Raw genomic sequence first — 26,059 nt, 5'->3', positions numbered from 1 at the left:
AGAGAAGAAAAAGACACTTATTCAATAGTAACTAAATACGTAAATATTAAACCTATCACAATTACATTATTTTTTTTTATATAATTTAAGGAAATCATAAGTATCATGATTATTTATTTGGTTAAGCTTTGTTTTAGGGGTAAAATAAAGCCTCATTAAATACCACAAAGGGTTACATTTGAGATATGACATCCATTATTAACAGCACTTAAGAGCCATGATGAGAAACACATGTCCCAAAGGACCGAAAGACAAGAAGAAATAGCATGTTTTGCCAAAAAATTTACTTGCGTATTCATTCTAGAAATATACTTTGTTGAACTCTAAGTCTGAGACCTTGGTTGATGAGGTTGGTTTCTCCAGAACAATTAGAGATTTATCAAAAAAATCCAATGGCCAGTTTGATCCACAACTCGAGGGAACACTAAAAAGAAGAGATTTCTTTCCAAACTCTCGATCGAAAAAGCTTCTTCCATATGCCAAGCAAGCTTCAGAACCTTCCTAAAGACCTCGCTGGAAGTGAAACGTTTCAAAAGAGTATTACCCACAAGACTAGACTCAAATCTCATGATCGTTAGAATTGCAGTAGAACCATCTTCTTCTGAGGTCAAGGTAAGTTTCTGCCAATTCTCAATGAACAACTCCTTGGAACCCGTCCTTTATGAATTCGAGAGGGAACACAAAAAATTCAAGACGGAAACACCAAACAGCGGTGACGAACAGTCAAAGACTGAGAGAAAAGGATGATGAGCTACATTTTGTCTTCGAGTTGTTGTGTTGGTTTTGTTTATAAAATATGACGTGTTTCTTTTGATGTTTGTCTACAAAGAAGAGTGAGTCATTGTGGGAGGATTTTGGAATTATTTGGTTAAACTTTCGTAATTATCGATAAATTTAAATCTCGAACTTTTATATTTATTACATTTGAAATGACTATTTTGACCCTAAATTTTCATAGGTATATTTTAGTCTTCGAACTTAAAAAAAAAAATGTTCTTATTTTATTTTGACTTTAACAAATTAACAATACAGCTTCGAGTATGTAAACCAACGTGGTTATATTGTATTAATTTTCACTGTAAACTTTCAAAAAGTAAAGCTTTAATGTCTTTTTTCTTCTTCTTTTCTTTTTTTCTAAATTTCTCAATTTGATACCAAGTATATGCTTCATATGTATGCTTTTCTTAATAATTCTCAAAGCAAGAAATTATGACAAGGTTAAAATTACATCAAAAAGTTAAGATGCAATTCGATGAAACTAAAAATTTACGATAAAAAGTAATGGAATGAAGATTGATTTTTCCACGTATAATGTAACCAAAACCTTGCTCCATTATCCCCTTAATTTCTTCCTTCTTCCTCTTCTAATCTTTTGGTCGTTCATATTATCTCGCTCTAAAGATCCAAAACTTCCATTGAATTATAAAATGCTAAATTGAATATATATATTTATTATGAATTTTTTCCTCTATTTCAAAAATACATCTATCCTTTTTAACTTTTCAATATTATTATTGACATTTCATGTTTAAAAAAAATGACAGTTTGATTCCTAACATTTAAAAAGTAATTTTAAAAAGTCCCTTATAATAAACTCCAACAAACAGAAGGTTGATGTTGCAAGGTGAGTTATATGCTGATGTGGCTTTAAATAATATGACTTTTTTTTTTTCATTTTTCTCTCATCTTTCTCCGAAATGAAATATGGGATTAAAATTTCAACCTTCAATTTCAATCTCAAATTTCATCTTCAAACCCATCTCAGAGGACCAAAGTCTCCTCTGCCTCCCAAGAAGCCATAAATCATGGCATCGCCATCGGAAGAACTTGGACCTTCAGCGATGGCAGATATAACATCTACAGTACTCTCTGGCCAATACACTGAACAGATGTTCATTCCTTCGATTTTCTCTCTCTCTCTTTTTTAATTGCAAATGCTCTGTTTAGGGGTTGGATTTTATGATATCGAAAGCAAGAAAACATGGGATTAAACTGATCCTGAGTTTGGTGAACAATTACGAAAATATGGGAGGGAAGAATGTGGAGTAGGCGAGGAACCAGGGCCAGACTATTTCATTTGAGGATTGAAATATAAGGTCCAAAGAGAAACTTAGACTTCTTTCAAGTTCAAGGACTAAAAAGTGTATTTCACCCAAAAATCAATTATACCTAAATTTGTCCTAATCTTCTTTTAATAAGGATAACTTTTTCCACATTTTTTTTTCCTTGAGATACCACATTTTATCTTTTTAAAACTTAAGCTAAGTTGTCACGTTCCAAATTTTGTTGCTATTTTTTAGAAGTATTGGAATTAAAAGAGGATGTGAATATTTTTTAACAAACAAAGTTCAGGCGTATTTTTCCTAATCTAGCCGATTATAAAAACATAAAACAATACTACAATTTTTTTTTTTCGAAATACTACAAAAGTATCAGTGCTCTGTTCTTGGCATACAAAAATCTCTCATCAGTTCTACATATTGCGAACATGATGGAAGCGATAAAGTTAATCAATCGAATTAGTAATGTAAGAACGTTAAAGAAACTCAAATACAATAAATGCAGGCAAAACGGAACTGAAACCCAAGCGTCAAAAACATCTAATCTAATTCATTGAACGCAAAATTAAATCGATTAACTAAAAGCTGTATTAAATTACGCACAAAAGAAACCGAAGCCTTAAATGAAATTCAGATTTCTGGCAAGAAAATGGTGTCACTCTCTGTAGATCTATATATAAATAGCGAATCGAAGACGTACCAGTGCAATTGAGAATCAGCGAAGGGGAAAGAGAAGAGGAGATCGAGCAAAGGATGTCGAAATCGGTTCGATTTTTCGGCTTCCTTCTCTTTGCCCTAGCGGTTTCATCGTCAATTCAATCGGCCTTCTCCCTCAGGAAGATTCCGGAGCCGGAGGCGATTGATTCGGACGATTGGTCGGCGGCGGCGTGTTGGGACGCGATAAACGCGGTGGAAGGGTGCCAGAATGAGATCGACATGTCGTTGAAGAGCGGTGAGATCGAGGTGAGTTTCGATTGCTGCAAAGTGATATTACATGGCCTGCCGCTCAAATGCAGCGGCGTGATTTTTTCGTCCGGCGGAGAGTTCTCGCCGGAGTTCAGCGGCGCCGTTAACGAATATTGCGACGGGATGGGAATTACTCCGCCGGTGCTTGAGCCGGAGGATAAAACTGAAGAAACTTGAATGCCAACTTCTTCAATGAAATTTTCTCCCTCTACTTCGTGTGTTTTTTTTTCCTTACTTTTATGTTAAAATAAAATGTAATTTATAAACTCAAGAGGGAGTTTTTCGAAGATCGTAAACTCGAGAGTGTGATAAATTTGAAAGTTGATGGAAAGATGTTACATAAATAAGTCTTCAAATTCCTTTTTTCTTTTTACTTTCCAGTTGATTGGCCAATTCCAATTTAAATGGAAATAATTAGTTTCTCACGTGAAATAAAATAGAATAAGATTGATGAGTTTTTTCCTTTAAGATTCGAACTCACACAATTGAGCTTTAGTCCGACCAGGATAAAATGTTTTTTTTGTCCTAAAGATATACATAAAATGTTAAAAATTTAATTCATGTTAAACACGTTTTTTAAAGCCGTCAATATATAAATATAATCTTTTTAGAAGAAATTCTCCGTATTTTATTAGTTGATAAGAATCAATATTCGTCAGTCCAATTGGCAAGTAAGCTTCAAAACGACTCGGCATAAAGGACACATAGGCAGTGAGTCAACTCTCAAAACTCCACATCGGTTTTGTTTTAAGGTTTAGAAATAACCTAACAACAAAACGTGAAAGTAAAAATTCGAACCTCTGATTAAAAAATATGCATTAGCCTAAAGCAAAAGAAAGTTAGGACTGCCAACCCTTCTAAATTTTAGTATTTTCTTGATAACAAAAACTCTTACAAATCATTTAATTGGTTAAAATCAAATTATAAGTTTAGTCCCTTCACTTCCACTTTTAAGATCATGTCTACAAATTCTAAAACCTTACATGTTACAAATGTCTAAAAAGTTCCAAAAATTCTTATAATTTAACCCATTTATCACTATGAATGTTTAAAAAAAAAAAAAAAAAAATCATCAAAGAATTTGAATCTCCGCCCAATATACCTTCGGTCTGTTAAAGAACAGGGGGAAAAGAAAAACCTGGGTATAAATTTCAAGCTAAACAAAACACTTAAATCATGTGGTTATCACTCCAACCCTCTGGTGCTACCCTACTACTCCCCTTCATTGTTTGTCACATTTGATTTCGGGTACACAAAATAAAAATAATAAATTACCTAATAAATTATCAAATTGTGAATGGAAAGAGTAGATACTTCCGCAGCACCAGAAATTTTTCCAAGAGAAATCTAGCTAATTACAGAGCTTATATAGGCTAGAAACGGAAAAAAAAAAAAAAAAAAAAAAAAAAAGGAAAGAAAAAGAAAAAGGCTTATGTAGGCTCAAAATTGCAAATGCTTATAATTAAAGACAACGAAAATGAGACTCGGATATATTTATACATTCAAGGAAGCTGCTGAATGACAGAAACCTTGATTTAGGGTCCACCCAAAAACCCACTTTCAATTCTGAAAGACAGTATTTCATGAGCTAACTAATCTATTATATGGAACCTGCCATAAGATTGGCAACCTATTCTCTTGTAAACATGACACTTTCAGTCAGGGAGGGCCTTAGTTTCATTTTTTTGGGGTCACGAAGAAGGGAACTAACTATATGCCAAGGATAAAATAAGCTGGCTTCATAACCTCCATAAATAAATGGGGCAGTAACTGAAGTTCTGTGATTCCGTTGGGGGGGTTTATTGAAAAATGCTACTGACCGAACAGTCATCGTGAACGCGCCAAATGGTTTCGCCCATCAAGTTGGCGACTGAGAGGACTGTCAACTGAGGGAAGTGAGTTTTAGGGGCTGGAATTGTGTTTGTAACTATCACCTCTTGAAAGAAGCCACTGGACAACCTCTCAATGGCAGGGGGGCTGCAAAAGCAGGCCACAATTGGAGAAAGAAACTTTGTCAAGTGTTGCACAAGGTGTTTTATACATACTGAATACTTCTTAAGACTAGTTTATTAGTAGCAATGGAGAAACACTCTCAAATTGAAGTGGTGAACCGATGACATATGATTATGCAATTACAAACAGCCAACAGGTAAAAATTCCAAACAGTCAACTAAGTAATTCTATCGGATTCTTATGCAATATGGAGATACAGTCCAGTTTAAGTTGCTAGCAAAAGCTAGAACGTTCAAGCTTTTGATATGTCAATGGAATGTTTGATGGTCTGCATCTTTTGGTCCTCCAAAAACTAACAAGTTTCAGGAGTTACACTCATTTAGGTTTTGTTAGAAAATAATTTTGTTTTTTAAATATGCTGGCTTCCTTACAATTTCTTCGGTGAAACACATTTGAATTCTTGACCAAATTTCAAAATCAAAACCAAGTTTTTAAGCTTAGATTTTGAAATTATTTAAAAGAAGTAGATAACAAAGCAAAGAAACATAGATGAAGTAATATTTATAAGCTAAATTTAAAATTCTTAAAAAAATAAAAAACAAATAAAATAGTTATAAAGCCAGTCTCAATGAATTTGACAAGCATGGGGATCTTCACCCTCAATCAAGATATTGATATTACACAACTTCAGAATTATTTATTTGCATTTTGTGGTTTTAATTGATATAAGAAAATTGAATGGAAAAGATTATTTGAGAAGTTATGGTTAGTCCCATCCCTATACGAGTCAAAAGCATTCAGGGTATGGGAGGAAAATACTGAACATCAAAAAGACGTAAATACCTGAAAACAGCATGGGTGCAACAAGCATAAACTTCTCGGGCTCCCTCTTGATGGAGCAGTTCAGCTCCTTTCGTAATAGTTCCTACAACTCACAAATAACTTATAAGACATGTTACATAAGAAGAACCATTTTGCAATATACCATCATTTTGAGCTAAACGAAAAAGGTAAAATAAAAGAGTAAAAAATTTAGCAAACAAGATATCTTTGAGGAAGTGGGATAAGATAGACGGCAATTATTTACCACATAGAGTATGGACGTTACTGACATTAGCAATTAAGAGTTCCCCCTTCTCTTATGACCTATTATTAGAGCTTAATACCTGATCATGTTTACCGTTTTCTTTTAAGTCATCAGTTTCATCTGGCTACTTCTATAAATTTGTCTAATTACTCCATTAACAGGAATATATTGTAAGAACTTGATATTGGATTTCTTAACCCACCAGCTGTGTCAATCATGTCATCGACCATAACTGCAACCTTTCCTTTCACGTCACCAATCAGGTTCATTACCTGTAAAAACATTGCATAAACTTAAAGTTTTAGCTATAAGCAAATTTAACTGAATCTCTAGTCCAGAATAGCTTTTCCTCTATCCATTAACATCCGATTAATTTTCCAAGAGAGGAAAGAAAGCCACCCTATTGAACATTCATTACTTGAAAACTAAACGATGCATGCAGTTGATGATATCAGCCTCGTCCAATAGGTTAGTAACAACTAAAAAGCAGGTTAGTCAACAAATTGCTTTGTGAAAGAAGTCCAATATGCTTCAGCATCACCATAGTTTTATATACAAGATGACCTAGTCACTCTTTAACTTCAAATGCATCAATAACCCAGATCATTTACCCTCTTATTTCTTTTGTTAAGGGGTTAACTTCTGAAGAAATAGGGGAAGCTCTGGTGTTTCAACAGAGCAGTCTACATATTGTTGATCAAAAAACAATAAGTAAAATTCCGTTAATGAACCCAACAAAACATCAGAATATCAATTCCCTGTATGGAGAATCGATTATGGCACATTTCTTCCAAATTATGTGAATCAGATAATGGATTTCAGTTCAAATAGTTTTGGTGCATATTTTACTGAGTTCACGAGAGAATACATCTGAAAATAAAATAACATTGTAGCCACAGATAGTATTATGAAACTACCTCAGCAACGTTGTGACCATGGCGCCTTTTGTCCACTATAGCTAAAGGTGCATCAGACAGCTTTTTAGCAAAAGCACGTGCTCTGGCAACTCCTCCAACATCAGGAGAAACCACTACCAAATCACTAGAACAAATCCTCTTGCTGGCAAGATAGTCGAGAATCACAGGCTATAAAGTAGATGAAAACAACACAAAATTTAGCAAAGATCCAATATTTCCAATTAGTGGTAGTGGCAATGAAAACTAGAATGAACCTACATGGCAATTTACATGATCCACAGGAATATCGAAGTAACCCATGGATTGCCCAGAATGAAGATCACAAGCAAGAACACGATTTGCACCAGCTTCCGTAATGATGTTGGCAACAAGCTTGGCCGCAATGGATTCACGCCCTTGAGTCTGATGAAAAATTTTAAATACAGTTGAACATCAAATACTGGAACCAATTTTGTGCAATAATACTCCGAATCAATCCAATGTAAATGAGTATGTGCTCATTATTTCTCTTCTATTCAAACTTTAAAAAAATCAGAAGAATCGAACTGCCAAATACCTTAAACATGGGTTATAAAGATATGCAGCTGAAAAGATTACCTTTCTATCCGCTCTAGCATATCCAAAATATGGAATCACAGCAGTAATATTTTTGGCTGAGGCTCTCCTACAAGCATCTATCATAATTAAAAGCTCCATGAGATTCTCATTGGCTGGGGGGCAGGTGGGCTGTACTAGGAATACATCACATCCTCTAACACTCTCTTGCAATTGAACATATATTTCACCATCAGCAAACCGCTTAATGTTGATCTTTCCAAGTTCCAGCCCCATGTAACAGGCAATTTCCTGAGAAGTAAACAACTCAATTTGGCAAACAAAGATTGGCCTCCAAAAAAAGATAGATCCATGTTTGCATGCTGCTAAGGATGTTTTTCAATCCGAAGACCTTGATAGACAAAACCACTCAACCTTGTCAGACACTTTAATTGAAAACAAAACACAACATTGATGCTCCGAATGTATAAATATAAAAATCTCTCTATCATTCCACCTTCCCACAAGTTCAACCAAATCATCAAAAAATTTTGTAGGAGAATAAACTGAATTCATTGAATGCCGACTGAAAATCATTTGCACCATTATGAAAATGTGATGATATACTTAAATAAGCAACATCAAGTGTAAAGATCAATCATATCTAGACAATTAAAGAGTATTGGCTAAAAGTAAAGGCAACTAAAATATAGAATGTAAAGTCAAATCTTGCTCACGAATTAAGTAAGTTAAGTGATTAGACAATAGCCAGTGAAAATTTCACTTCGAGTAAACCAACAAGACGAAAAGTATGACCAGCCATTGACCAAGACATAATTATTAAAACCTTTCAAACCCCCTCCATCCAAAGACTTGAAAACAAACAAGAATCAGATTAGCAATCGAGAAAAAGAAAACCCCACCACAAATTACGCCAGCTTGTTGGTGACTAATGAACAGTCATTTGAAAAGTTATAATATACATAAAACTTCCATTCCATTGTAGAGTGAAAAACGTTTCACGAGTACACTAGAAAAGGCTAAACCTGTGAAAGTAAACGATTTGCAGAGCCAGAAAACAATTTCAAGCGCGTACTACTTCTATTAACTCTTTTCTCCATGCGAGCCGACTCCAAGAACTTGGGCAGCGTCCGTTCACTAACAACTGGAATTGTTGGTTTCCCATTCACATGCTTCAGAGACTCGGGCAGATCAAATCTCTGGCAGAATTAAGTTAAAAAGGGAAAAGAAACGAACATTAGAGTACATGCAATAGACTTAGATAGTGACAACTTTTACCAGAAAAAGCTATTAGAACCAGAACTATTAGAAACAACGGAGGAGAAAAAACAAAACCACAAAAGTTTCCCCTCTAGTAATTATCATCGAAAACGAAACATAGTATAAGTACAACTCACTACAAACAATGAAAAACAAAAACAAGAAATAAAAACAATTATATTTAACATTTCCAATCATCCATCTCGTTTTTCCACTCCCAAAAGCATCTCAAATTCTTACCAAATCCAACAGAAAACCAAAAGAAATCCAGAATCAAGCGCAACATCACGAATCACCGGCATTGCATTAAACTCACAGAGTTGAAAGTCCACACCCAAACAAACAACATGCATCTCAAAAAGAAAAGACAGAGTGAGAGGAGGCATACAACTCCGCCACTGGAACACATTCGCGAGCGATACTGATTAGACACAAACGCTCTGTGGTCGAGAGAGGCAGCAGCGGACAGAGACGACAACGACGAAGAAGAAGAAGGCAGAGTCAACGCCACAGAAGCCATCTCCGTTTCAGCGAGAGCTCGTTAGGGTTAAGCCCCGCAGAAAAGGCAAGGATTGAGCAGCTTCAGTGGATGACGAAGAAGCAACGCCTTCTGAGCTCCTTCTATATATATATATATATATATATATCAATGGCGGCACTGCGGAAAATTTATCTTTTCTCGCAGCGGCTCGCTAATTAGGAAATTTTGGCATCTTATTCCGGCGAAGAAGGGTCACATCAGGCACCCGATACGACGTCGTTAAACGCGAAGTTATTCGCTTTTTCCTTTCTTTTTTTTTTCCCTCTCTTGTAAAAAATGACTTCCATCCTCATCTATTTATAACGAATTAATTACTTAAACTTTTGTAAAAGAAATTCGTTAAGATTTATTAAAGTACATATGATAAATTGAGCAAGTGTGTTTATAAATTATAAAAACATAATAATTATTATTATATTATAAAAATCGACGCTTCACATTGGACACTAAATCGTTAAAAATTTTATATTACAATTAGGGATGACAACGGGATGGACGTGATCGGAGTGAGGGACCCATCCCGATAAAGTGGGGGTTTTCCTTTTTATATATATATATAATGTACTTACCTTAATATGATGCGCGGATAATCCTCGAGGAAAAAGGTCTACAAAAATATTTGTTTTTCTGTTCATTAATTTAATGTGTATCAAAGTCTGTGCCCTCATTTCTAGACTTTCAATGGCCTATCAAAATATGAAAGGGAAGGTTGGTAGATTTATTAAACAATTTAAATTTTAATGGCACATTTAAATGCCACGTTGAAATTCACGAATTTATTGGATACTTTCAAAATGTAAAGAGACTTGTTGGAACAAATCTCAAATTTCAAGGGTATTTATTAGTAAGTTTGAACATTTTGAAAAAAAAAATTTATCCAGTAAAAGATAAATAACCTAACAAATGTTTCTGATGTACATGTTAGTATTTTTATTTGGTCGATTGGTTTTGAGATGAAACTTCATGAATATTAAATATGGTATCAAAAGTTAAATAAGTTCAAACAAGCATCAATTCATAATATATACACCGAGATGAAACCCCGTAAATATAATAATATTCCATATTTAAGTTTGTAAACTACCTATGATTTATTTGAAGTAAAATATATATTTTTAATTAATTCTGGATTTCTGCACCATTAGAGACAAGAGAAATTTCATTTGGATATGCATTCTTAAAAATCGTCATGATTTTTAATTTTTTGTCAGATGTAGTATATGTGTAGCTATACATTACATTTTGAATTTAGGCTTTTATTTAGATTATGATATTTATGTAAATGCCTCTTAAAATAACTCCGACCTAGGTGTTACACTTATATGTGTTTTAGTCATAGTCACAAATTATTCTAAATAGCATCCCATGGTAGTGAGGTAGCTTTACTTCGTCGATGGTCAATATGCAATGGAATCAATACCGTATGAGTGGAAGACTTACAACCGACTAGATTCTAAATAAGTTTGTTAAAAAAGTAATGATCGACTAATAAGTATAACACGTACGTAGGTTTAAGATGCTCATCATCGAATAAAATTAAAAATTTGATATTCGTTAAGCTATATATCATCGATCCAAAACGATATTCATGATAAGCTTATCATCATTTTTTTCCATGTGCGTCTTAATCTATATTGCTATCATCTTTCTTCATTTCCACAGAATATTAAAGTTAATTTAAATATTGAATATTGATTAAATTACTTAATTATGACCCTCAATAAAAATTTAGTTAGGTTGGATGATTTTTATTATGGAAATTTTATTGGGTAGCTAAACTTTTATATATATTTACAAAAATGTCAACCAGTTTTGTGTTTTGCAAATATGGTAAAATATTTGAATTTTATTTTTGGAATTTGTATTATTCCAGTTTTACCCTCATGATATCTGATATACGTCCGTTGGATGTATATAGGATATACGTCCGATGGATTTATATCTGATATACTTTCGATCTACAGATGTACATCTGATCTTTCTCTGATATACATCAAATGTAGATCACAGATGCATCAATGTTAGATATCAGTAGATATCATGGTTATATCAATGGTAAATTAGAGACATATTAAGTATATATCATAGATGTATCAAATTTATATTAGTGTTAAATCATATAATCATATGAGAAGTTATTTTAGTAAATATCATAATTGTATTAGTGGTAAATTAAAGACATATCAAATATATATTACAGATATAACATATATCAGCATGGTAAATCAATGGTAAATTATATAATTATATAAGAACTTATATCAGTAAAAATCATAGTTATATCATACGTATATCAGTGGTATACCATATTAGAAGTTATATTGGTAGATATCATAGATATATCAGAAGTAAATCAATTGTATATCAGTATTATATCAGTGGTATATCAATAATATATTACACATAATATTAATGGTAAATCAATAAATAGTAAATAATATAATCATATAAGAAGTTATATTAGTAGACATTATAGTTATATTAATGATATATCAGTTGAATATCAATAGTAAATAAGATATATATCAATATATATATATATATATATATATATATATATATATATATATATATATATATTTCTCAGTGTTATATCAATAGTATATCAATGCTACGAGGGTAAATTTGACATTTTATTATTGGACCTCCGTTTTTTCTAAATTTTTTTTTGCTATATTTGCAAATCTAAAATGTAGATGCTAAATTTGTTATTTTGTTAAATTTTTTTGTCTTATTTATAACTGCGCATTTTTATTAATTATTGAAACAGTAATGATATATTCCTAATAATTAGTTCACATAAATAAATGTTAATTGGGTAATTATAAACCATTCATACACACTAACTAATTTGGTAAAGAAATCTATAGGATTTCATTTCGATAAATTTGTTCATATTTGATTATCAATGGCCAACAAAAGTTGTATAAAACATATATATAATATTCTTAGATAGCTTATATCCTCCACTATCATTTAAATCATAAATCAAACTTTTCTGAAGGAACGGATAAGTTCCAACGGCCGGCAGAAATTATCAGATGACCGTAACAACAATATTTTTTTTTATTATTAATGAAGGTAGTAGAAAAAGGCTAATTATTCCTTTAAAATAATAGAACCAAATTTTATGCATATGATAAAAATAAATAAATTAAAAAGAAGAGGGAAATAAGGAAAAAGATGACTGGATCTATCACTTATCTTTTTTAGTTGAGCTGGCTATCTTTAAAAAACTATAAAAAAAATTAATTAAAATTTTGTCTTTATTTGTTTTAGGGTAAACTAAAGACTAAATTACCAAAAAAAGAAAAAAAAACCAAATTTTATCCCTGGTTCAATACTACCTTAACCTTCCATAAATGTTTAAAAAATACCATAAATGTATAAAAAATATATATCCTTAACAAAATTTAGAACATAATAATTAATAATTTATAAACACTTTTGTAATGGTAAAGACGTCTTTGAAACAATAAACAAAGTTTAAGGACTTTTTTTTTTTTTTTTTGGTAATTCAACTTAAACTAAAATTAAAATTGCATTGGAAACTTAATTTTAAAATATTTGATTCAGAAGCATGCGTCATGGCTTTTTGGGAGAGTTGAAATGGGTTGAATAAAATTGTCAGATGTCATTATTAGAATGAGAATAAATATTTAAAAAATGAAAAAGAAAGAAAATTCATTGGAAACGTGATAGGGCAGAGAGATGGAAATGAGAGATGAGTTTGATTTTTTTTGCTACAATAGAAGCCGTCCACGTCAGCACCTTTTTCTTTTTCTTTTTTTAATTTTGTTTACGAAACTTTCACAAATTTGAATTCATCAACTCACTTTCCCACGTTCGAAATTGTTGGCAATCTCATCTCTCTCTCTCTCTTTCTGACATTACCATTCTTATCTGTATACTAATATTTAATCTTAAAAAATAAACTTTCATATAAAACTTTTTACTTTTACATAATTTAAAAATTTTAGGGAAAAAAAAGGGATTGATATCAAATAGATTTTTTACTCTTTTTTCAATAGAAAATAAAGAAAAAAAAAACAAGAAACTGACACAATTCTCACCATTCTGTTTTTTTATTATAGAAAAAGAAAAAAATAAAAATATGAAAGTTTTGAAACGACTATATCTGTGATGTAATATTAAAAACTTCCTAACTTCCCTCCTGAATTATTGTATGGTCCAATAGTATATAGACAATCATTTTTTTTTATTTTGCATAATTCTTGCATGGTCCACTACAAATGCATTTAAATAAAATAGAAAAAAAGAAGTAACTAATTAAAAACAGTTTTCAAATGATTATAACATTTAACTAGATGACAAAAATAATAATAATAACACTATTAAATGTGTTTTTTAAATTAAACACGATTATGTGTTTTTTTTTTCCAGTTAAATGTGTTACTCTCAAGTCTCAAGAGTTATCCAAAACTCAAAACTCACCATAGTTCACTTTGATGCAACACGTAATCGTCAGTTCACACTTAAACAAATTGGTCTGCATCAAATTATTAAACAAAACACAAAAGAATTTATCAGTAGACATCCTTTCAAAAACAAAGATGAGATTGGTTTCCAGGTCACATCCAGTGAACATACGAAACATACTTTAATTATGAATGATTGCCATATGGTCCTATCATATATATGATTGCAACAAATCAAACAAATTCCCACAAAAGCATCAAAGATGGAGGGAGAAGCAAATTCTTACAAGGATTTGAGGTACTCTGAAATTTAAGGAACCCCATCATTCTGTTCAACCAAAAAACAAAAAGATAAAAGGACATGTGGCATTTACACTATCTTTTCTTTACATAGTTAGCAACATGGTTTAGAATGCATTTAGAACCAACTTTTTGATTCGTGTCGTGCAGTGGTGAAGAGGAAAAAGTTAAACAAATGAAATTGAGACAACAAACATATAAGACCATCCCTTCAGACAAAGGACAAGAAGATAAACGGTTAGAGATGGTCTTATCTTTACATGTAGGTGACACGTTTAAGAAGCACAGAACTGTCAGTCCACATCTTTCAGTTGATGAGGAGACTCGATTTCCTGGAAGAGAAAGAGATAAACATCAGAAATTGAGCAACAAACTACTATATGACAAGACAACCCAAGGAAATAGAGGGTGAAGGGAGAGGAGTTGAACTTCTTGAGGGTGTTGGATTTGAGAGAGAGATTTCAGCTGGCAGCTTTCCATGTTTGCAAGTAATTGCACAACAGTCTGCAAACGAGGAATGCTGCAAACAGTTGAAATTAAGTAAATCAATACAGAAGCCAAACTGATCAGTAGAAATAGAACTGGTTCTTACGAAGGCACGACTAAAATGAGTAGAAGTAATTTGGTGGATGGATAAACCAAAGAGTAACAACAAAGCAGTAATACATTTACATACAATATTGTGAAATATCTGCCCAATGGATAACTTAAACCTCTGCGCGTAAGTGCAAAAAAAAAATAGATGACTTAGGATGTCATTCATTGATATCAATTTCTTGGGATCAACCAAAAGAATGTCATCAATTTCTAAAGTAGCACAAGAATTGTAGCTTAAATTCATTTATTTGGCATTAGCAGAATTCCATAATTCAAAGATTTTTGGGATTTCGTGGTTTATCCAGTTTGTATGTGGCTGGTGGGGGGAACTGTACTGACCGGTTCAATTATCTAGTTTGATTCAGTTTCAGGATTTTCTTCCCCTACTGTCTCAGTTCAAATCGAACCAATTTAACTCAGTCCGATCAAAAGTGTTCTGAATGGTCTACAAAGATATATTAGGTGAATATTTTAAAATAAAACCAAACCAGACCACTCATATTCAGATTGTTTGGAAATGAATCAAACAAAATTAGACTGAAGATTGAAGAACCAAATTAAACAGAACCATTGGTTAAACTGAAATTCCTTCAGAAAAATCTTTAAACAGAGTAGAACAAGACCATTTCCTAATAAGTAGATTGATTACAATTTCAAAAATGTTGATTATCACAACATATGGAAATCAAATCATTTAATAATGTGCGTTAATAATTGTCATCAACTTTAGCAGAAATTATGGGTGTGTTCAGCCAAGAAATAACGCATGAGATTGTACATTTAAAAATATAATTAGAATTAGTTCCATCAATGCATGTTAAAGGACAATAAGAACCTTTCTAGTCCCTTCTCTACATATGCATCTAAGGATGAAACCACCTTCGGCATCTGCTCTAAGATCTGCATCACAGGAAGAAATGAAAGTGCTTTCAGAAGTTTCATAAAAAATAAATAAACAAAATAAGAACTTGTCCAGGTTATTAACCGAATCTACATACTTTCCCAGTATTTTTTATAGCAGGCGCTTTCGCCAAAAGGTTCTTTGGCAACTTAATTAACTGAGCCTGCAGACAAGACGACACTATATGAGAAACTGAATTGAATGCAATGCAATAAGAGAAAATACCAAATAAAGTTCCATTTCAGCAATAAGACTAGAACTTGAGTTGAATCCATCTCACGTCGACAAAATTCGAAGAGAATAATCAGAGCTAAATTTCAATTCCATTGTCCAAGGTAGGGATAATTGAAATCATGACTGCGATGCAAACAATACTCGCACGGTAAAATATCAGTACAGTATTATAAAATTTTATTTATAATATCATATGATATCTCAATGAATTTAATCTAAATGTTGTAGAAAGATACAATGAACAGTAAATTTAGGAAGTTCAATCATCAATTCATACAATTCAAGATTTCCATCAACTTTCCTCAAAATTCGAAAATAGAAGGAAGAGGAACCTCAAGAAACATAAATCGAAAAAAATTCAGCTATCATCTATCAAAACTACTCATCAGAGCACCATTTGAACGAACTTGTAAAGCTTCGGAAATCAAATACGAGAGAGAGAGAGAGAGAGAGAGAGAGGGGCCGTGCCTGGGCCGGAGACGATTGCTGCATCAGGTGAAGGAGATTTGAAGTGGATCGTACCGACTGAGAAATGTGATCGGCCACCATGGCCTTGGCCGTACCATCTCTGCCGCTTCGAGCTGACGCGGAAGCCGTCGCCATTCGCCTCTTCGCCTGAGGATTTTCCGACGGAACCAGATTCCACCGTTTCTTGGATCGCCCGACCCGCGAGAAAAATCATCGCGTGGGCCTCTGAACCGACTCTTGAGCCCATTTCACAATTTTTAATTTTAAAAAAAAAATCTATATTTTTTTAACCGCATTCGTAATTATTGATTTTGAAAACATTCGGCTCTTCACTAATCACCATTGAAAAATTAACGTAGTTGTTGAAAAAAGTTTCATTTTTGCATTTCTCCCGGCTGTGAAACATTTAATGATGATTTGTAGTTCTGATTACGAGAAACCAAGTATTTTTCTTTTCATAACTAATTTAAGCTAGATATCGATTTAAAATATTTTGACAATCAATGATCTACTAAGGTTGCACGGTAGGGGAGAAGACTTTGTCAATAAAGAAGACAAAGGATGTTTGACTATTTAAGCTATGTTCAAATCGGTAATCGATACACGTGACTTCATGTCACATATATCAAGTTTTTTTTATTTTATTTTGCATAATTCTTACGTGGTCCACTTGTCTATATGTTACTAGACAACGCAGGAGCCTCTTGAATCTTCGGGAGGAAAGTTTTTTCCTATTGACAATCAATAATCTATGAAAGTTGTACTTGTAATTATATTTATAATATATTTTTTTTAAAAAATTGTTATTCATGCAAAATACCACGTAGGGAAAGAAGACTCCGCCAGTACTAATTAGGAAGACAAAAGATGTTTGACTATTTAAGCTAGGTTGAAATCGGTGTTTTATGGCTTATTATCATCTCACACATGTATCAATTCTGTAAAAACTACCAACAAAGATGAGTAGGATATGAAAATTTACAAATAATGCACGTAGTAATCATTCAAAATCCATTTTCAGGATATGATATACACAATACGCAAATTACAAAAGGAATAAACTTCAAATGAGAGATTGAAATATCCACTGTAGATGAATCGAAGAGAAACCTTAGTAATTGGTAACCCTACAATTCTTCCTTACTTCACCTTGATGGGCAGTGAGGACATTGATGTTCCCCATCTTGACAATGGACTTAACAAAGGAAGCAAAGAAAAGGGTTTGGTCAGAGGCATAGCTCCAAACTTGTCTTCTTATGTCACCTTCATAGTCTTGGGTTATGAGCACATTGTCAGACCCCAAAAGCCCTTTGCCTTGAAGAATGCTGAGGAAGTAGTGGTTGTCAAATCTTGCTGGTGTCCCAAAATCTAAGGGTGCAATCCTCTGGTCTTGCCCTGTTTTAGGGCATATGGACCTTAAAACTCTTCTGTATGTGTTGTGCCCCTTGTATCTGTCATGTTCTTCCTCTGGGTTCTTTTGGTATACTCTTTGTCTGAAGCTCAAGCATCTTGCTTTTCCTATGGTGTGGCTTCCTTCTCACAGTTCCAAGCCCTTTTAGGTGTTAGTGTATTGCAATAAGTGGATGGAAATTTACGTCTTTTTAAGGTTGAGTTACTCTCTTAATTTGGATGATTTAACAGGGGTCAATTAGTTCTATCGTGGGTGAGTTGTAATAGAAGTACAACGTAATAAGTTATTTATGGGTGTGATTGAATGAGCTTTATGATGTGATATTTTGTTTTGAAAAAAGTACTCATTTAGATTGGATTTTGAAACATAAATTTGGTTGAGAAGTAGAATGAGAGCTAAAGTTAGCCTATTATAGATTTATATCTAGTGAGCTTTAATCCACGAGAAACTGACCTGAAAGAGCAACCAAGTCTCCCACATCAAGGCCTTGTTGTTGAAAATTGGCAATGAGGGTCTCAAGAGAGGCATTTGGAGAAGGGATGTATTTGTTGGCTCCATCAAAGCTTGCTTTCAAAGAGTCTTTCCTTCCTAGCAAAACTTCCCATCCAGGTCCTCCTCTCTTCTCAAACAAAACAATAGTAATTCAACATACTATTGCTTAGGAAAAAGGAAAAAAAAAAAAGGTAAAATTGATGTATTCATTTTGATATAGTATAGGAAGTTAAGAGTTTAACCCATATGTCGTACTAGGAATATTGCTGAGTATAGTAAAAAGATTATTAGATTTATACTAACCTATGAAAATAAGTTTTTGAATCTAGTCGTAATTTTAATGACGAGTGAAAATAGCATTTACATAGAAGGAAGGAGAAAAGATAAGAAAAGAAATAGCAGAGAGATTATGTACGAGCAAGACAGCATCACGTGCTGCAATGGTCAAAATATCAGCACACGAAACAATACGAGGACAAGCTTCTTCCAGTATGTACTTGATCTCATCAATGACGTTAAACCCGCGCAGAGAGTTAAGGTTCGGAGCCGCTTGTTTTTCGCTCACCATCTCCTCATTGCTATCCAGAAGAATTGATGCATCACACCCCTAATAACAACGATTTTAAGTCTAATAATCTATATTTCTCTTTCAAAAACAAGAGAGAGGTATACCATAACAAAACAATCATGGAAATGCAAGCGGAGGAGTGAAGCAGCCATTCGAGGATCTCTGAGCACAGCAATCTCGACCTGTCGCCGAACAATATCTTCGACGAAAGGGCATGTTTCTTTGTAATAGTCAAAAACTAGATGTTCTCCATCGCCTAAACTTTCAATTCCACACAAAACCACACCAAATATTACAACCGCCAAAATCTTCAGAATCTCCATAGATAATGTTTTGAAAGTGAGGTTATGGAGATGAAAGACAAATGGAATGCACCCTGAAAGTCTTCTTTATAACCAATGAGAGTGACAGTTTCTTGTACCCATTTTTTCCCTTGAAAATTTCCCATTTGAAGAAGTTGATCAAAGTTGATGCAACCAACCCTACCCAACTCCACCTGTTTTACAGCCTTTTCTGCATCACTTTATTCAAGCAATCCCATTTAACCATGAGAAGAACATAGGCTGATTCCACTTCATCAACCCATTGGAAAATTGTTGCTAATCAGAAAATCCGATAGCTTGAGAATAACAAACTTATAGTATCGAACCCAACTACGAACGAACTCAAACACCCGCAGAGGGCTCTATTAGCCTCTTGTAAACATCTTTAGTAAAAATGGTGGTTGAAGTTCTCATTCTTTGTACACAGAATAAATCAGAAACAGAGCTCCAAAGAGTGGCCTAATAGATGATTTAAAGCTGAGGAAGCAAGATATTGAATAAAAATCAAGACGTCCCACAAGGTTGAAAGGACTCGAGGAGAGCAGAGGCTATAACAACGAAAAATACTACTTGGACCAAAAACACAATGAAAAGTAAATTCAAGAAAGCAGTCATTTCCCAAGTGCGACGGAGCTTACAATCATTTTCTTAGGTCCTATGCTGACCCATCCATCTTGAACAAAAAGAAAATTCAAACGTAGGAGAATGGTTTTCACACAACAGATAGTCACAACTTTTTTTCTTATGAAAAGTTCAGGTTACACAAGTACAGACTCCGAAAAAACCTCTTGGTTATACACATGCGGAACAAACAACCGACCCGCTAAAACACTACAGTCGAGCGAGAAACAAATAATACAAGACATACTTTGTCACATGATGGTGCAGCGGCTCTTTTCTTCAACTGGCTGTGCGGCAACTTGCTGAAACCTGTGAGATTCAGACGGGTTGTATGTAAACTCGGTAGTATCCAGCCCATACTGTTTTCCAACAGGAAAAGAACAGCAACATCAGAATCAAAATTTATGTAGAAGTTACAAACATCACATCAAATGCATATTGACAAAAGAATATGCCCATCAGATCATACATGAAGTAGTTCATGGTCTGTGACAGAAGTTACCAACACAAAACTCCTCCAAATAAGAGCTCTAAACATATTTCAGAAGATTGGTAGAACAGTTGATGAGTCACTACTTGACCATGATATGTTGTAAAAGTATGGCACAAATAAAATACTAGAAACTTTGGTCTCAAATCTAAAGTCTGAATTTCATTACTAACTACTAAGGGAAGAATTAAAACATGCAAGACGAGAAATACCTTCCCAAGCAGGAAGCTAGACAAATGTCTAAATACGATATGCATAACATCTAAAGATCGAAAGTTGAATTAATCATTCAGATAAGTTGGGCTCCGCTGTCTTTAGCTCGATATCAACCAATAATGACATCAAAATATTGCAGAGAACTTAAAATCAAGAAGTCAACTGTTTTTAGTTTTGATCAGCGTGAGTGGTAAGCACAAAGATATCACTTAAAATTCTAAGAGGAACAAAAAGACTAGTCAAGTTGATTCTGTAGTAATAAGATCAGATCAGCTAAGCTTTATTGGGCCACTTCAAGAGCAACAACAATGTATACACATAATCATATGAGCTATGCATACATCTTCCAAGAGAATGTTTAATTAAATACAGACCATGATAAAGAGTCATGAAAAGCCCTAGTATCAGTTTTTTATTATAAATGCAAGAATAAAAGGAAAGGAAGAGCCAAGATGAGCCTAGCTCAGCGGTAAATGACAACTACTCCATACTACTCCTTGTGAGGTTAGAAGTCCAAATCTCTATTTGTTGTACTAAAAAAAGGAAAGGAAAGGAAAAGGACGGCACAGGTGCCTCTAGTAGAGCAAAGCTCCGATTCCCAATTATCAAGAAAATAAATAAAAGACTTATTGTCCTGCTCATTATCTTCAGTGGCAAAATTCTACCTAGAAAACATCCATACCTTTTCCCTCATTCGTGCACTCCAAGCATCATTTCGGCTTGGTCGCTGATCAAGTGTCCCAGCAACAGGCACACCTGTCGCAGGAGCCACAGGCCTATTGATCAATGGTTGTCGGATTTGTTGCCTTGGAGCAATGTACTCATCATCACTGTCATAGTCTACAGGTCTGTTTGCAGCACGAACCACAAGAGCAAACAGGAAAAGGAGAGCCTGAAAATACAATGGAAAATTAATATTACAGGGTGGAAAATTTTGTTATCATTGAGAGAGATTTATAATCAGTGCAGAGCAAAACCCATGGCTATCTCATTGTGTAAATGGGAGTTTGAACCTAAGTGGCTTAGGGAAAGTAGACGGTTATTAAATCAATTGGGATCTCATTAAATTTAATACTTCTTTACGGGGCTCTGTTTCTAAGGCCTTTTGTAATTATCCGTTAGGTCTCATTCTTTTGGATTGGAGTCTGTTTCTATAAGGGACTCCTCTCGGGGTAGGCCCCTTTGGTTTCTTTTGTTTCTCTTTTTATTCTTCTCAATGAAAGTATCGTCTCTTATATAAAAAAAAATAAATAAATCAACAAAGCGAAAATATTAAAATGAATTTTTTACGCAAATCGCAAATCTGGGTTAAAAAAACCTATCAACCGCATGTTAAACACGTGCTGTAATCCAAAATTCAAGAGAGATTAAAATAATAATAAGTCAGATCTCTACAATTTGATGAAGGGTGTAAAAGTACACATTCTTGCTGACAGAACTTCGGGAGCAAGCAACATGTCAATCTGTTTCATAAAAAGCAAGATGTATGGTGTTTGATGCATACTAACATCGGCACATAGGCAGTACGCACTATTACCAATGATGTCCAAATTCCATGCTGGTCTCAGATTCAAATACTGCAAGAAAAAGATTCACCTACCTCAAAAGTGACAGCTCCCAATGCAACCCATCTGATCATATCCCAATTGTCGTCCAGGAATTCATAGATCTTATCAAAGTTTCCTGTTTTGTCTCTAGGAATTTCCTATAGAATAAAAAAGAATAAGCAAATGAACTAAAAAATGTTCAGGTTTAGTTTGTGAACACTCACATCTCTCCAGTGTTTGTCAAAGAATATGAAGGCTGCACCTCCTAGTTGCAACAAAATCAGTAGAAGCACCAAAACTGAATACTGTGATCATTAAGGATACAGTAACAGAGAAATCAAATAAAGATTAGTGCCAACTTTTTAAGATTCAACTGTATGTATCGTATGTTGTGTTATATTTATGGTCACCATCTCATGATGGACAGAGTGTAATATCCCAAAGAAAACGTGTTGTTCACTGGTGGCCTAGTTATATCATTGTTAATTCATAAATCAAACAACTCTGCAGGCGAATAGGATACACAACTTAAACAGCATCCATTACGTGTTGTAGCTCCAATACACCCAAAACAAGAGACAACAAAGAGAATTACTCCAACAGCAATGAACAAGTATATGAACCTGCAAAAAAATTAAAAGAAAGAAACTGATTGAGCAGATGCCACAAATATCCATATTCATCTATGGCTGCTAAAATGGAATTTGCTTGCCTGAAGGTTGAGGAATAGAATCCTTTCAAATAAACATATTAGATAGAGTGTAAAGAAGACACGGATGTCACATGACTCACATCTAGTACTTCTGAAGATAGCATGCCATTTTTCCATATCAAGTAATTGTATTCCGGGCAATACTTACATTGCATTCTAAGTAGACTGTAAATCAACATGTATACCAGTTCCTATATTTGGATGAGACTTTCAATAAACTGGCTCAAGTTCACGTTAGCAATAAAAAATATTAAAATCTATTGAAGCAATAATCCAGCAATTTCGTATGTTCAATGCTTTCTAAACTCCAAAACGTTTAACCATCTACCTCCCATTCCTATCACGTGACAATCGAGGGAGGATTAAATGTCCGTTATGTGTGTGTGTGTTTTGTATTCTTAAAGGTACCCGCCATCCGGCTTTCATTGAGATGAAAATGAAAGAATAGATGAGGGGCAACAAAAAAAGCCCAAGCAAAAGGAGCCAACCAAACCTAGATAGAGGGGCTCCAATCTAACAAAATACGACCTACTGGATTGTATATTTTTTTAAAGCCAACTTACACCACAAAATGGGAGAAAGGGGGGATTATGGGGCTCAAGCTCCTCGCCTAGAGGGATAACACATGATCACCAAACCAATGAGCTACTTATGAAAGCTCAATGTCCTTCATTATTTACTACCCAGAATACATGTGCTGACTACAGTGCAGTCAGCCATAATAAGCAACAAGAGGCATTGTGTTTATACCTAAAACGAAAAGTCATACCATGCTTTTGGAAGGTTATCAAAGACGTTAGAGGACAGAGACACAGCCATTAGCATTGGTCGACCAAGCTGTACCAGATCATGATCACCGCTCAACGGAGGACTTGGAATATCACTGGAAGATCTCGAGTACTCAACCAACAAGTAAATCCCATAGCCCACCATCGCAAGACCCAGAAGGGACAAGAGGAAGTTCAGGAGCTTCAATAGGCACTCGAAGCACCCTCTGCAGGCCATCGTTTATATATGTCCAATCCCTAAAACAACATTTGTAATGTGCATCACATATGCATCAGAGCGCTCATTATGTCCAACAAATAAACAATAAGTTTGCTACACATGCAGCTGCTTGTTGCTATTGCTAAAAAATCAAAATCTTGAAGAAAGTAAAACAAATTACAACTCTTTAGTTATATCCATAGCCAGACGTTTAACAATCCCATGCACAAAAAATTTCCGTTCGGAAAAACAAATTTGCATGGATCCCCATCTATTCAGCTAGGATGACTTCCAATCTCCAACAGACCTGAACTAAAATCCTTGTGACCTCCAATCTGCGTTGCAGTTTCTCAGCAACCAAAGAAAATACTTCCCCATATTTCCTCCATCAAAGAGGAATTGTGATCGAAACCAGCACAATTTTTTTTTCCTTTCGATATCCCTATTCTCTCAATTTAGTCCGTGCTTTAGCTTTAGATTGAAATCACGCAAAACTTTCTCAATAGAATCAAAGCAAATAAGCTCGTGGACGTAATCTAGCTGAAAAAATCAACAGGATCAAAGAAGAAATCGGAGAACTTACGAATTCAGGGACGACGATTATCTGATTGCTCGCTTTCTCGGACCGTGAAATGAGAGAGAGAGATAGAGGAGAGAAAGAGAGAGAGAGAGAGAGAAATTGGAAATCGAAAGACGGTCCGGTTCTCCCACGGCCAGTTGGCATTTGGAGTTGCGCCCTAGTGGCTTTTTTAAGTTGAAGACATTTCTGTCCTGGCCTTACGCTCGTGTCTCCTTATATTACGGGGACAATATGGTCAATTTCAGATGACGACATTTGGTCAAGAGAATTTGCTATTTGCCCCCTCAATAAATATTTATTTACACAACCGGCTTCTTTGAAATCTAAATTTATATCCGTCTCCACTACAAAAAAAAAAAAAAAAAAAAAAGAACGAAACTACATTACCGTCCATTGATTCGAGAAAAATAAGACAATATTTTTTCTTTTAGAATAAATTATTTGAGGATCGAAATTATATCTCTTGATATGAGATATATATACTAATTACTGCTAAGTTAGGTTCGTTTTAGCAACAGATTCTTTAATTCTCTCTTTTTTTTTAATTAGTATAATTCTCTCTTTTTTCTACGACATAGTCTAGTGATTTAAGATATCTTGTTTCTTATCAAGGAGTGGGAGTTCCTCCTATATTTGATATACTCTTTTTTTTTAGACTTTTAGATTCAACTCACGAGTAAATTCTTTTCTATTTAACTGGAAAAAAAAAAGCTTTTTGAATAAAAAAAATTGAGACAATTACATGAATAATATAAAATAGATATGGATTTTTAAATATAGCATAATGTTTAAATTAAAAATATATATCATTACTATATCAATGCTACAAGGGTAAATTTGACATTTTATAATTAGACCTCCATTTTTTTCTAAAAATGTTGCTATATTACAAATCTAAAATATAGATGTTAAATTTGTTATTTCTTTGAATTTTTTTACCATATTTGTAACTACCCCAAAGTATATTAAAGTTACGTTGAGCGAACTTCTTTTTTGTTTTTCCGCAAAGCCAAATTGGGTTTTTAGATTCTCTTCCCTATGGAACTTACAAATTTCTTAAAAACAAAAATATTATTAACAATATGCTAATTGTGTAATAAAAAACAACCACGGTCCATTCAATAAATATGATACAATATTGAATATTGTATTTTTACTAGAGGAGAATTTTACCAAATAGCTCCTTCAATAATATTGTATTTTACTCAATAAATAAATAAATATTGTACAAAAAAGAAAAGTCAATAACGTAAACAATTTAACTAGTTTTGCTAAAAACATTGCAGTAAATTTAAGAGAACCACGAAACCGTTTTGTGATTAAATTGAAAACAAAGAGATTTTTTTTTTAAAACGAAAACAAATAGTTAAAACTTAGAAAAAATAAGTATTAAATAAAGTAATAAATCCTCATGAAATAGTAATAGTAACTGAACTAATGTTAATATCACTATAAAACAAATATTAATTTCAAAAAAATCCAAAAAATTATTTAAATTAATTAATAAATATTTTATTTATTTTTAGTACAACCGTATAGGAGGGAGATTTTGAACTCATCTTATAGTACGAAATATATGTGTTATGCTTTGATTAATTAAAAAAATGTTATTAGTTAATACTAATCTTCACATGCAGACACATATTAGTACATCTCCATCTATGGATATTATTTTGTTGACAATGACATCTTACATATTTATGAATATTATAGCGCCTTAATTGATTGAAACATATTATTAAATATCAGTAGTTGGGAGAAAAATCAATGTAGGATGTAGTGAAAACAATAAATCAAATAATTAAAACTATCCTTAAAAAAAAAAAAATATATA

General features: G+C 33.5%; 4 protein-coding genes across 6 annotated transcripts; all 4 read right to left on the bottom strand.

The window, feature by feature from the left end:
- Positions 1–4,488: 4,488 nt before the first annotated feature.
- On the bottom strand, positions 4,489–9,508 carry PRS2 (phosphoribosyl pyrophosphate (PRPP) synthase 2). 2 transcript variants are annotated; one of them, XM_022303727.2, is made up of 8 exons: positions 9,187–9,508; positions 8,564–8,737; positions 7,581–7,829; positions 7,242–7,385; positions 6,984–7,151; positions 6,269–6,338; positions 5,823–5,904; positions 4,489–5,003 (listed from the first exon to the last, which is right to left on the bottom strand). In XM_022303727.2, exons 1-8 carry the CDS (start codon positions 9,316–9,318, stop codon positions 4,826–4,828), a joined length of 1,197 nt encoding a protein of 398 aa, XP_022159419.1. In that variant the 5' UTR covers positions 9,319–9,508; the 3' UTR covers positions 4,489–4,825. The 2 variants fall into 2 exon arrangements, with proteins under 2 accessions (XP_022159419.1, XP_022159423.1); XM_022303731.2 differs by lacking the exon at positions 9,187–9,508 and adding an exon at positions 9,039–9,162.
- A 4,534-nt stretch (positions 9,509–14,042) lies between these two features.
- Positions 14,043–16,518, bottom strand: TOM2B (tobamovirus multiplication 2B). Its single transcript, XM_022300955.2, has 5 exons — positions 16,279–16,518; positions 15,674–15,739; positions 15,511–15,575; positions 14,508–14,598; positions 14,043–14,410 (listed from the first exon to the last, which is right to left on the bottom strand). The coding sequence occupies exons 1-5, from the start codon at positions 16,411–16,413 to the stop codon at positions 14,372–14,374; spliced, it is 396 nt and encodes a 131-aa protein (XP_022156647.1). The 5' UTR covers positions 16,414–16,518; the 3' UTR covers positions 14,043–14,371.
- A 737-nt stretch (positions 16,519–17,255) lies between these two features.
- Positions 17,256–19,653, bottom strand: LOC111024226 (Peroxidase superfamily protein). Of its 2 annotated transcripts, XM_022301876.2 has the most exons (4): positions 18,854–19,653; positions 18,597–18,788; positions 18,143–18,308; positions 17,256–17,811 (listed from the first exon to the last, which is right to left on the bottom strand). In XM_022301876.2, the coding sequence occupies exons 1-4, from the start codon at positions 19,070–19,072 to the stop codon at positions 17,390–17,392; spliced, it is 999 nt and encodes a 332-aa protein (XP_022157568.1). In that variant the 5' UTR covers positions 19,073–19,653; the 3' UTR covers positions 17,256–17,389. The 2 variants fall into 2 exon arrangements, with proteins under 2 accessions (XP_022157568.1, XP_022157575.1); XM_022301883.2 differs by lacking the exon at positions 18,597–18,788.
- Positions 19,654–19,796: 143 nt separating this feature from the next.
- Positions 19,797–24,392, bottom strand: TOM2A (tobamovirus multiplication 2A). Its single transcript, XM_022301895.2, has 7 exons — positions 24,229–24,392; positions 23,428–23,683; positions 22,470–22,569; positions 22,171–22,251; positions 22,000–22,104; positions 21,082–21,291; positions 19,797–20,052 (listed from the first exon to the last, which is right to left on the bottom strand). Exons 2-7 carry the CDS (start codon positions 23,661–23,663, stop codon positions 19,945–19,947), a joined length of 840 nt encoding a protein of 279 aa, XP_022157587.1. The 5' UTR covers positions 23,664–23,683; positions 24,229–24,392; the 3' UTR covers positions 19,797–19,944.
- Between the last annotated feature and the right edge of the window lie 1,667 nt (positions 24,393–26,059).

This window comes from Momordica charantia (genome assembly GCF_013281855.1).
Source record: "Momordica charantia cultivar OHB3-1 chromosome 6 unlocalized genomic scaffold, Mcharantia_2.0 BLBB01000006.1, whole genome shotgun sequence".
Taxonomy (NCBI): domain Eukaryota; kingdom Viridiplantae; phylum Streptophyta; class Magnoliopsida; order Cucurbitales; family Cucurbitaceae; genus Momordica; species Momordica charantia.
This window is presented reverse-complemented; position numbering and strand designations above follow the sequence as displayed.